Source organism: Rattus rattus, chromosome 7 (genome assembly GCF_011064425.1).
Source record: "Rattus rattus isolate New Zealand chromosome 7, Rrattus_CSIRO_v1, whole genome shotgun sequence".
Taxonomy (NCBI): Eukaryota; Metazoa; Chordata; class Mammalia; order Rodentia; family Muridae; genus Rattus; species Rattus rattus.
In genome coordinates this window covers 86,666,692-86,679,944 of record NC_046160.1, presented here as the reverse complement: position 1 = coordinate 86,679,944, position 13,253 = coordinate 86,666,692, and the positions used below count along the sequence as shown (strand labels likewise).

At 41.8% G+C, this 13,253-nt stretch overlaps 1 protein-coding gene across 1 annotated transcript; it reads left to right on the top strand.

Moving 5' to 3' along the window:
* The first annotated feature begins 1,832 nt into the window (after nt 1-1,832).
* Nucleotides 1,833-12,464, top strand: LOC116906126 (dehydrogenase/reductase SDR family member 7-like). Its single transcript, XM_032909122.1, has 6 exons — nt 1,833-1,959; nt 3,897-4,049; nt 7,457-7,563; nt 8,337-8,576; nt 11,514-11,636; nt 12,243-12,464. The coding sequence occupies exons 1-6, from the start codon at nt 1,833-1,835 to the stop codon at nt 12,462-12,464; spliced, it is 972 nt and encodes a 323-aa protein (XP_032765013.1).
* Nucleotides 12,465-13,253: the final 789 nt, after the last annotated feature.

The following is a 13,253-nucleotide window of genomic DNA, read 5'->3' as shown; positions in this document are numbered from 1 at the left end:
GTACATCTTGGGTATAGATATCATTTCATAGTCCAAGAGATCTCCCTTAAGAGCTAAAATGATGTCAACAGCTATACTACAAGGCTTGATGGCCCTTGGCATTCTGACACCAGCACAGATAATAAAGTGCTATGTGTAGACACCTTGGCAACAGAGACAGGCCACTGTCACTCATTCAAGTTTTCAATAGTGGTTTCTCTGTCAGACTCAGCCTTATGTCTCAATGGTATGGTAACATTGTATCTCTGGTGCCTCATTATTTGGTGTTAAACCAAGGGAGAAAAAGTTCTTTTTTGAGTGCTTAATTTGCAAAACTAGCCTTGACATAAAAGTGGGTTTAGACATTCCAGCATGTAGAGACATTCCAGCATGTAGAGAAATCTGTGTTTGACGATTGTGGTCTGCAAACTGGCACTCTGACCAAGGAAGGAAAGAGTCCTGTAGTAACTTTTTCTGTAACAGGGATGTTGCTTTTTTCTTGACTACTTTGAGCTACTTTGTAATTAATAACTGAATGTTGGCACCACAGTTAACCAGGAACACGACCATTCCATACTCCACTATCCTTTGTACCCTGGTCTCCAGTGGGGAAATTACACTTGACTTTGAAAGAGGCATGAAAAAGGCCTTGTATTGTTATATACCAACTCCTTCCTTCAACTACTGTAGTCTCTGATATGAGGGTTATCTGTCTCCCTTCCACATTCTGGGTTTTGGTTGTTGGATTTTAAAACCCACCGAGTCCAGTTAATGTTGCTTTCTGGAATGTTGAGTAATCTCGTTTGAGCTGACCTTTGTACAAGTGTTAAATAACCAGAGTTACAGTAAGTTTTTTAGGGCAATGGGCAGATCATTCTAGAAGACAGGTTGTACTTTTAAGGTCCTGAAGAAAAACAAAACAAAATAAAATAAAACAAAATCTACTAGCAAGGCATTCATTTACCTGAATAAACTATGTTTTGTTTGGTTCATCTAGTTGATAAAGGTCTCCAGTGGGGCGGGGTTGCTGGGAGCAATGGAGTACCTACCCCGCACTGGCAGAATTCCATTTTCTGCAGAGACAGTCAAGTAAGTTGAGGGAAGGTGGATTTTGGGCCTTGGTAATGTGGCTGTTTGTCTTAGACCAAGTATAACTAAACCCTTGAAAAGAATTCCCCTGAAAAACACACACACACACACTCTCTCTCTCTCTCTCTCTCTCTCTCTCTCTCTCTCTCTCTCTCTCTCTCTCTCTATCACAGAGTTTATTCAGGCATGGGGATGGGAGTCAAGAGGTAGTAGAGGGAGGGGGAGGGGAGGGAAGGGGAAATAGAAGAGAAGAGACGAGTAGTAGAAAACTTGGAGAGAGAGGGGAGAGGACAGAGCAGGGACAGGAAGGCAAGACCAAGAGAGCACAAAATAATTTTAAATATACTTATTTGGTTGTTTATTTATTTATTCATTCTATATAAGTACACTGTAACTGTCTTCAGACACATCAGAAGAAGACATCAGATTGCATTACAGATCGTTGTGAGCTATCATGTGGATGCTGGGATTTGAACTAAGGACCTCTGGAAGAGCAGTTATTGCTCTTAACCACTGAGCCATCTCTTCAGCCTTGTTTATTTTTTTATTCCTATTGCTACATTTTTTTATTTTTGAAGTACAGTCAGTGTCTATGCTCTCTTGGAACCAGCATACTTATTCCAAAGTACTAGGAGGGGCAGCACTTGACAGAGAGCACCTGGCACTCCCTTGCCTGCACCTGGGTGGAGCCAGAGCCCAGGGCTGCATATTTTAGCCCTGTCACCAGCAGACTCCAGAGCTGTAGTTGTCTTTTCCTAGCTGTGATGGGCTTTGAGTTCTGGATGCTGGCGTTGTGTGCCCTGCTGCTGCTAGTCTTGGGCCTGCTGAGCTTCCGGTGGCTGGATAGTGACCTGACACTGCTGCGGGCTGCTTGGATGGGCCGGTGTCCTGGTGAGAACCTTCTGTGACATCCAGCTGCAAGTGGGAGTCCTGATCTCTGCTGGTCGGGTCCTCCTTGACTGCCAGTGGTTGTTGCAGCCTCAGTGATCCAGCCTGAGCCTTTCCTACGGTTAAGGGTTAGGGAGGAAGAGACTGGGTAAAGGGAACAGGCAGTCTTACAGCCTGTCCACATATAAAAATGGGAAGTTTTATATCTAGGCTGGGAAACCTCTCTAGCAGTTGGTTGTCAAAGCACACCTAAGAGAGCATCTTTAAGACCTTGCCTCACTGGAACCCCAGAGAACTAAGACAAAAATCCTGTGGGGAACAGTGAGCTCTGTGCCATGCTAAGGTGCCTCTTCACACCAAAAGTGTTTATCTGGCTGATTTCACTCTGAGAGGTTTTGAAGTAGAATCTTAGACAATCCACCTTTTGACTACTCATTGGCCTAGAAGCTCAACATCACAAAAGCCCCAGGTGTTCTTTCTGAGGTAACGTGATTTTTGTGCTCTAGTGGGTAGTCTGCCTAGTGCCTTTTGGTCTTAGTCTTGCTTCTCCTTCGAAGAACTAGCATTTCACACCCTCTGTTCTTTAATTTAGCCAAAATTTAGAAGCAAAATTGTCAGTGTGTGAGGTCTGAATTGAATTTCTTCCAGGACTCTTAAACAAGACCTATGGAGGTTGTAATCGATGCAAAGGCAAGAGAAGTTTGATCCTTCTGACATGTCCGGGTCATCCACTTCAAGCAGAGACAACCTTGAGCAGACTCTAACAGGCAGTTATATACCTTGCAGACAGTTGGGGCAGAATTCAAGCAATGGTGACTAGGCAGGGTACTATAGGTGGGGTGAAGTGACCTTGTGGTCCACTAACCATTCCAGGACTTTCCGAGGGGGTCAGATGGGGAGTTACAGGTGGCTGTGTTCAAGAGTTTGGCTTGTAGCTCTTCTAGGAACTAAACTATTTCTACTCCTACTAGAAGGGAGGGGTCTTTCTGTGTGCAGAGTTTTGTGGTGGAATTTTCTCACTGGTCTCAGATTGACCCCAATTCTGGCTGTTTCAAGCGCTCCTTTAAAAACAGGGGAGTCACAGTCAGTAAGTGCATGGCAGGCTCACAGTAGACTTTGGATCCTAAAGATCTCAGTCAAATTATCCTGGTCGCTTAAGACAAGTACCCAAAGTTTGTGGTGACTTTTGCTTAGAAGTGATAGCTCAGAAGACAACATTATTCATGCTGAGTGGGTGAAATTGTCTGGGGTAGTGGCAGGGCATGCTAAAACTGATAACATATTTTTGTCTCCCTGCCTCCCTGTGAAACTCACCCCTACAGACCAAAATCTTACCTTTTATTGTGCCATCTTAGTGTCTCTAGGGCATAACTTGTTCACTCTTGGCAGCCAGTGCACCGGGAAACAAAACTGGAAGGGACCCAGTTACTTAAACTGAATCTCCCGTTTCAAGGGTAAGAAAATTGAATCCAGGCAATTAGTTTCTATTTAGAAGCTTTGATTTTCTTTATCAAACACATAGATAAATAAAGTCTTAGAATGAAACCATTCAAATTAGAATCAAGGTTGGAGATTTTACCAAGAATTATGAAATATTCAAAATATTGGATGGGTGGAAACCAATTTCCTTTTTAAGAAGTCCTAGGAGATTTGAAATATTAAATTTCACACGGTAGGTTTGTCATATTTAACAACATGGTTAAATGATTATTTAGTCTTTTTCTCTTATTTTGTTGTTTGAATCAGTTTCTCTACATGGCTCTAGCTATTCTGGAATTCATTGTGTAGATCAGGCTGGCCTTGAACTCACAGAGATTCACCTGCTTTTGCTTCCTGGCTGCTGGGATCCCAAGTGTGTGCCACCACATCCAACTGCTGTTTCGCTTCTCCGTGATATCTGAGCATCACTACCCCAGCCAACTCTCCTCCTTCCTCCACAGAACAGGCACTGGCTGACAAGGTGGTGTGGATTACTGGAGCATCAAGTGGCATTGGTGAGGAGCTGGCTTTCCAGTTATCTAAACTCAGGGTCTGTCTGGTGCTGTCAGCCCGAAGGGGGCAGGAGCTGGCGCGGGTGAAGAGAAGATGCCTGGGTGAGTCAATTCCTAGCAACAGCTGTGGTTCCTAGCAGTGAGAACCCAGATTTAGCGCAGCTTTGCAAGTGAGGGAAGGAGGGATCGTCCTGCGCAGTTCGCACTGGCTCCTGAGCTTCGCGCGTGCGTACTGCCCAGATCTCCTTTTCTGTCACCTCTTAAGCAGCTCTGGTTACTTGGCTTTTTGTTCTTTCCAGCCAGTCTTCCATTATTGTTTTTATACCAACTTTTGATATTGAGGGGCGAGTAAGCTGGTGCTGGTTGACTTTAATGATCAAATGACTCAGGTCTTTCCTTCAGAACAGGGCCTCATGGGCGCAACTAAGGAAATGTAGTTAGGAATGAATTCATTTTGCCTTATGTCATATATTAAAGTTATGGGTGTGGTGTGTGTGTGTGTGTGTGTGTGTGTGTGTGTGTGTGTGTGTGTGTGTGTGTGTATCTGTGCATTGTGTTCGGATAGATAAAATGAAAGGAAAGTAATAAAGTTTAAAAATGAACTGCAGGCAATACTTTCTATATTCACACAGTTCTAATCTTGTCACCTTCACTTAATAGACACTTCAGGAGCTGTTTAACATTTATGTAGTCTTAAATCTCTGTCTCTCTGTGTACATGCACACACACACACACACACACGAGTGTGCTTCTTTATGTGTTATCTCTGTCTGTTATTCTTTTGTTATCTTTTTCTTTGCTGACTACATTTACCCAGGGATATAAAAGATAGAAGAGTCTTTGCCCCATCTCAGCAGTCACAGGCTCTCTTCATGATGCCACTTGTGTTTTAGTTCTATGCCTTTTTGAAATGGCCATTGGTCCTCCACCGCAGAGACCTGTAAGGCCTGCTTAATAAGCCCGCCAGCAATGCTGGGCTGTGAGGACCCCTTTTCCCATTTCTCTGTGTGGTCACTGGTACAAGACTTGCCAGGTTTTTAGTCACATTCTTTCTTGTCTTTGCCCACAAAGGCAAAGAATACGCTCCTCTCACAGTCGGTGTACTTTCTGGTTTTTTTTTTTAACTGTTTCTTATTTTATATTAAAAATCCCAGAATAATCCAATTCAGTTGTTCCTCTGGTGATCAAAAGTAGAAAGAATTGATTATATCTCAGTGTCTTTAGGTAGGAATCGTCTGAAGGACTGCACATCTTTCCTTATTTACTGTCTGGAATTCTTGGTCTTGGGGAAGAAGCTTCTACCCATCGTCTACCACTGGCCTTCTCAGCTTCTTACTGATTTATAGTATAGCCCCCCCCCTCCAATCACCTGCCCTTCAGTGGTTCAAGACAGAGTTTCTCTGTGTAGCCCTGACTGTCCTGGATCTCGATGTACAGAGTGGTCTGGCCTTGAACTTAGAAATCCACCTGCCTCTGCCTCCCAAGTGCTGGGATTAAAGACATGGGCCACCACAGCACAAATCATCCCCTATAAATTCTTAGTATTGATCTCTTGATCATGTTTCGCATGTTGTGGTAATGCTTTCTTCAGATTTCTCTCTCTTTCTTTCTTTCTTCCTTTCTTTCTTTCTTTCTTTCTTCCTTTCTTTCTTTCTTTCTTTCTTTCTTCCTTTCTTTCTTTCTTTCTTTCTTTCTTTCTTTCTTTCTTTCTTCTTTCTTTCTTTCTTTTTTTCTTTCTTTTTTTCTTTTTATGTTTTGGTGGTACTGTATCCCCCACATTGTTTTTTTTTTTTTTATCAAAATCTCTATTGTTTTATTTTACTAAAGACTCAGGAACCAGATGTTGGGGCGACAACCTGCTAGCTCAGAGAGACAGAGAAAACTAGCATCTGATTTTCCTCCACAGCTGACCTTGTAAGATCCCCGATCCTCAGTTAGTGGTACTTTGAGAAGGCCCTGAGTGGGACACTGAGATGCAGATCTATGTAAAAGCCAGAGGTTTATTTTCCAGGGCCTCAGGAAGACCTTCTTCAAGGCAGGTGACTAGAAGGTGATCCAGGATGACTGTTACGATTAGTTTTTACACTATTTAGGAGCACAGGTTACTTCACAAGTTACAGTTCAAACTAATCACATTGACCTTTAAATTTCACTGGCTAGCAAGCGTCAGTCAGTAAGTTCTGAGACTTTTCTACTCAAGAATGTTCCTGTGAGTGGAGAATGGTTCTTGGCCTAGCCTAGATTGGAGATGGGAAGCTAGAACCTGGTCTAGCCTTGCCTTGAGGCTGGTGGGTGTGGGGCTGCGGGTAAGCCCCTAGCATCCTTCAGTTGACCTTATTTAATCCTGTTTTCAGTCAACAGAAAGGGCTTGGATTAAAGGTATGTGCTCGGGCTGAAGTGTGGCCACAAAGAAAGATGTAAATGCTTATTTTTGAGAAAAGAAAGTATCAAAAATGCTAAAGATATAGTGGGAAAAAAAGAAGCACCTGCGGAAGGAAGGGAGTTGGAGTGGTGGTATCTCTTTCCTTGGCATCTAAAGATTAGTCTGCTAGGTGCAGGGGAGGGACAGAGTCCTGAAGTTTGGGTTTCTTATCTTTCTTATCCAGGAGTCTGTTGTTGACCACAGACAAGTCATGTTGCAATAATCTAGCAGCTTTCTTTCTGTAGGATCTTTTCTTATTTTTGTACCAGGAGCACCTGTTGGCCACTTACAGCTTTGCAGTATGTGAGCAGGGGTGGTCCCATGCCACATAGACTCTCCAGAGAATCAGCACACCTTGGAGTGACTATATTTGTGGGAGGCATCTCCTGCCTGGGGTGGGGTTTGGGGGGAGGAAATAGCACTGATTGGCGTCTGTTCAGGCAATCTAGTCTCCAGGGTTTACACATCACTTCATTAAAGGCTCAGAGGTAGCTCAGGGTAGAGCTCATGCCTAGCAGAGGTGAGAACAAAGGTCCAATCTCTATTTCTGCAAAATAATAATAAAATCTGTCTTCTAGTGTCTGCTTTACATATAGTCTGGCAGTGGGGCTCTGAACTCTACCTGATCTAAATGAAACTCACTGATTCTGGAACTGTGTGAAAGAACAGCTAAGGGCTGGGTGGAGATGGGGATTTAGCACTGTAGAAAGCAGTTCTTAGCTGCTATGAAATCCTGGGTTCAGTTACCAGACCAAATTATAAATGTTGTATATTAGCGATACTTTGTGAGCATATTTCAAAACAAACGTAACCCTGCTTCTAAATGAGCTGTGGGGTTTTTTTTTTTTTTTTCTCTTTTGTTTTGTTTTTGTTTTTCTTTACTTTTTTTGGAGTATTTTTAGGTTTTTTGTTTTGTTTTGTTTTGCTGTAGAATAATTTCGATTTTGCCAGAGTTCTTTTTACCAGTCTCACTACATTTTTCCATGCTTTTCGAAAGGAACAGGGATAGACTTAATGAGGGCAGGAAATAGTTTGATTGTCTTGTAGAATGGCTTTCTCACTAATGTGCTGATGTGTCTTAACTCAGAGAATGGCAACCTAAAAGAAAAAGACATCCTGGTTTTGCCCCTTGACCTGGCTGACACCACTTCCCATGACATTGCTACCAAAACCGTTCTCCAGGAGTTTGGGAGAGTAAGTAACCATTTTTGTTGATAGAATTTGCATTATATCACTTTCTCCAGTTTGTTTAAAATTACCAAAGGGATTCTTATCTGTGTTGACTCATTCAAAGCAATTCACATGGGATGCATTAGTGGTTCGGGACCATCACGTCCATCAGGCTCTTTTTTTTTTTTTTTTTTTTTTTGGTTCTTTTTTCCGGAGCTGGGGACCAACCCAGGGCCTTGCGCTTCCCTAGGCAGCGCTCTACCACTGAGCTAAATCCCCAACCCCTCCATCAGGCTCTTAATATCTGGGTGTTGGTCTTTGGGCCATTAGATTTTTTTGTGTTTTTTTTTATACTATTTAAACTCCTAATTCCTATTGTAGGTAAAAGGGCCAAAATTTCACCACAGCTTTTAAATTTATGTGTTTCGGTGTTTTTTTTAAATATTACTCAAACTGATAAGGAGAGTTCTAGTGATTTTTGTCTCCTTCTTTTGTTTGCTTGTGTTTTGTTTTGTTTCAAGTTAGGACCTCACTATCTACCTCTGACTATCTTGGAATACATTGTGTAGACCTGTCTGGCCTTGAACCCACAGAGATCTGCTTGCCTCTTCCTCCCAAGTGCTAGGATTCAACTCATGTATCCCTACACCGGAATTGATTTTATCCTATTATTGTTGACTTTAGAAATGTAACATTGCTGTACTTATTCATTCAATTTACATCATAACCACTTATCACTCAGAATTGCATTCATAAATCATCTCTAAATATTTTTCTCTCGGATTTTATTTAATTAGATTGACATTCTGGTCAACAATGGTGGAGTAGTCCATGCTTCCCTTTTTGAAAATACCAACCTGGATATCTTCAAGGTGCTGATAGAGGTGAACTACTTTGGGACAGTGTCATTGACCAAGTGTGTTCTACCTCATATGATGAAGAGAAAGCAAGGAAAGATTGTGGTTGTGAATAGCCTTGGGGGAATTGTACCCTGCCCTCTTTGCAGTGGGTACATTGCCAGCAAATTTGCTCTGCGGGTAAGGCTGCTTCAACTCAGTTTTGTTAGCATTGACTGCAATGTATATGGGGGATTTGTCCATCATAGGGTGTGGTGAATGGGACTAAGGGACAATGTGGGGCTGCAGAAAGAGAAGAACTTTGAAAGTACAGGACTAAATGACTAAAAATATTAGACCGATGCATGCTTATTACTTACTCAATAGATTTTTTGTATTGTGCAACTGCATGAGATGTCCTGAGGAGAAAGATTATTTTTGCTCTAGCAAGCATATATTGTCTTTTGCCCTAGCCCATTGCTAGATTTTCAAGACGAATTTCGAGTCTACCCTTTCTTCTCTGCTCTCATTTTAGAGTACCTGATGATTGGTTCTGGGCTCCTAAGGAAACATGGACTCTGTTCATTCTGGCTTAATCAAAAAAAGAAAATTAAGGCAAAGGCTAGGAGAAAAGACTGCTCAGTTTTATCTTATGACTAATAAACATCAGAATAACATGAATTCTTAGGTTGGCTTAATAGTGACACTAACACTGGAAAGTGGTGCCACATATTTTTAATCCCAGCACTTGGGAGGCAGATCTTGTTCAAGGCTAGCATGGTCTACAGAGTAGATTCCTGGATAGCCAGGGCTATACAAGAAAAATCTGTTTTGAAAAAACCAATGATAAGGCTGGAGATTAAAAGACACATCACATAAGAAGCAATACTTGCTAATTAAGGTGAGTCCTTTTAAAAATGTTTTTATTTATTTTTTGTAATATGTATTTATTTTTATTTATATGAGTATACTACATCTGTCTTCAGACACACCAGAAGAGAGCATCAGATCCAATTACAGATGGTTGTGAGCCAAGATGTGGTTGCTGGGAATTGAACTCAGGACCTCTGGAAGAGCAGTCAGTTCTCTTAATGGCTGTGCCACTTCTCCAGCCCAAGGTGACTCTTCATGTTAGCCTCAACTCTCGTGTTTTCAAGGATGGCATTGAACTTCTGGTTCTCTTGCCTTCAGCCTTCCAAGTGCTGAGATTGTATGTGTAGTCCAGGACATGTAGTTTGAAAGAAGTTTTAACAGAAATTTTTACCATTAGAATTGGATGATGTAGTGGTTCAGGTAACCATTGTTTCCTAGAAATTTAAGGTGTGATAGAAAAGACCCTCCTCTGCTTCACAAAATAGACAAGTACATAGTGACAAATGGCTGCAGCTCAGATACTTTTATCTGATTTAGTTAGGGCCTGTCAATCAACCTTCTATAGAGACAGTCCCTTCTCAGACAGCCAGATGCAGTTGAGTACATTCTTCATCTGTTGTGATTTGACTTATAAGACATTCAGAATGTGCTTTGTGAAAACCAGAAGTACTGTCTCACCTGTCTTCCAAGACCCTGTTTTATAACTGTATTTAATGGGTTGGCAAGATGCACCCAGTTGGATGGGCTTGTGAGACGCTGTAGCTAATGAGGTCTGGGAACTGTACCAGGGTGTGTGTGTGTGTGTGTGTGTGTGTGTGTGTGTGTGTGTGTGTGTGTGTGTGTGTGCACATTTATACACATACACATATATGTACATATATTATGGGTGTGTTTTACTTGATTGTATGTCTACACACCAGGTGTGTGCTTGGTCCTTACATAGGACAAAAGAGGATGTTAGATCCTTTGGGACTGAAATTATAGGTGGTTGTGAGGCACCATGTGGATACTGAGAATCCAATCAGGATCTTCTGGAAGAGTGGCCAGGGCTCTTACCCACTGAACTTTCTCTTCAGCTCTAGAGATACACATTCAGAGGGCAACTTGATACTATGTCCATATAGCAAAATAATAGTAGTGGGTTCATTCCCAGTCTAGCTTCTTTTACAGATCCAATAGAAGGCAATCCCATTGTATTCATTAGTAGCTATGTACTAGTCATCAACCTAAAGTTACTTCATATAAACTAATTCACCAGTATAAAATGGTAATATAAATTGAAAAATGAATATCTATGGTAGTTTTTTGTAAAGTCTGTGAAGTGGTGAATTGTTAATCCGTTTCAGATCCTGGTGGGTCACACATGTGCTGCACACAACCAAAAGCTCTGGATTCACTAATGAAAGAGAGACAGACAGACAGACAGACACACACACACACACACACACGCGCACGCGCGCGCCAGCTAATTTTAATATGCTTTGACTAACTCAATGGTTGGGCACTTCTAAACCTCGACACAGCTAGCACACCCTCCCCTCTGATATTCCTGGCTTAATTAATCTTCTAAACCTGAAGTTTATCTTTGCAGCCCTGTCACCTTCTAGGCAGTGCTGGTATAGGGCTGCTTTTCCTTCCCACCTATATTGCTGGATGGTTTCTTTACTGCAGCTCTTAAATCTGATCCATCTGCCTCCGAGTAAAGCCAGCTAGGGGCAGGGACCCTCAGCATCTATAAATTAGGCTTTTGGGAGTCAAATTAAGACAAAACATTAGAAAAATTCCCATCAATTTCTGTTCCTGGTTTGTTTGTTTGTTTGTTTTTTCTTTTGCCTTTTGCCTTTCCTCATTTTTTTTAACCTTCACTTTTTATCTATCTAGGGAATGAAGATGCATCTCCACTGCTACCAGGGATCCTCTGTAAACATGCATTTTGTAGAATGGGGAAGTGAGGACAAGACAAGGAGGGGTATACAGGGCTCTTCAGAGATAAGAGGTTCTTGCTTGGTGCTTGCCTAGCACGGAAGCATTAATGGCAGAAGCTACTGCTAGTGTCCATTGAGCCCCTGGAGTCTGGCTAGATCTGAGAATCCCTGCTTTGTTTGCCTCTGTGTTTATGTTATGGTCCATGTACATAAGGTCCATGTCCTGTGTGCACATGCGTGGTCCCTCACTCAAACATTTTAGAATACAGTTCCTCTAATCAGGAGGAACTGGGATGAAATGAGACCTCTACTTTCTCTTTCTTCTTTTATTGCCTTTTAGGGGTTTGTTGATGCACTTCGAACTGAACTTTTTGACTATCCAGGTATAAGGTTGTCTACGATTTGCCCAGGACATGTGCATTCGAATATTTTCCAGAATTTTATAACTGGAGAGTTCCCTAAGGTAAACATTTTTAACTGGAAAATAGTTGGAATGGTTTACTATTAATCCCACAGTGTTGAATCACACAGATGAGTGTTTCTGTCAGAAGTGCTTATGAATTAGTCACATAACCACTCTTGTTAGCCTTGTTAACATTAGCTGGCAATGCTCATTATCCAGGTTTTATAAGGCTACTAAAATAACTACAGTATCAGTGCCAAGTTGGCCACCCTGTCCATTCTTGTGCACTAACTCTCTAGCTGGTAATAAAGTCTGTTTTTATCTTCTTTTACCTCATCACCACGGATGGGTGGGTTTTCATTTTTGTGAGATTTTCAAATGGCTTTTCAAATGCTAACAGTTATTAGGCACTGTGGCAAAGAACATGAGGAACTTTGATCTTTCTGTTAGCCAGTACAGTCTCTACTAGCCTCTATATGATTCTGATGAGCCTTGGTGAGACATCATGGAAATTTATGACACCCATCAGCACCTGTAGAAACTTGTAATGAGTGCAAGGCTCCACACTGCCTGTGTTTCACTGGTTCCTTCTTAACATAACATTTCTGTAGAAAGGAAAAAAAGCTTGATAAATCTTCAGCATCCTTTTCCTTTCAAACCCTTTAGACCAGACTGCCTAAGATTCCGCTATTCAAGATGGAAACAAGCCGTTGTGTGCAGCTAATCCTTGTCTCCCTGGCCAATGATCTGGAGGAAGTCTGGATAGCTAATCAGCCTGTCTTGCTTCAGGCATATGTGTGGCAGTATGTGCCATTCCGGGACTGGATACTTCAAGGACGCTATGGAAAATATATATCGAAAGCTCTAGGTATAACATGGTATGTGTGACTCACTTGTTTCCAGTAGTTTATGTGCATCCTGCATGCGAATATCAAGGCTTCAAATGCTTTAGGGTCATTTTTGCTAACTTTCAGACCCAGCTCACAATATAAAAATACATAAAAAAAAATACCAAAAATACATAAGCAGTATCATATCATTACACGTAACTGACAACTTACCATCAATTGTCACTGGACTAGGTGTTCTGGGAGGTTTACATGGCAAGCATTGTTTTCTTCTATACTTAATGACTGAGAGAGTAAGTTTCAGAAAACTTTCTCTCTGTTCCTTCCCATCATGTCCTACCTGGCCTTCCATCTTAGCAGAGGAGTCACTTCCTTGAAGCAACACTTTCCCTCCTTTCTACTTCTCCTAGGGACAGGAGCTCCTCAGTCCTTGATTGTTCAACCTCCAGAACAACCCACTACACTAAGAAAATGCACGCATGCACACAGGCACACATGCATGCACACTTACTGTGCAGTCCTTATTTCTTCTGTCTAGCCCTAAAGCACTCTGCTCAACTCAGATATGAAGGGAACAAGCCTGCTTACTACAACGCTGAGTGGGGAATACTACTTGTTTCTAAATAAAAAAGTTTCATGGGTTCATATCACAGCAAATGTAATGAGTTATTATGGCATCCATGCCGCCACAGTACCAAGAGCTGGGTGGGTGTAGGCCTGGGAGGTTTAAGAAAAAACACATACTCGGCTCATTCGTGTAAGAGAATGCCAAAGCTTTACTGAGGTTCACAGAATATATACCCCAAGTCCACTGAGTGGAAGCACAATG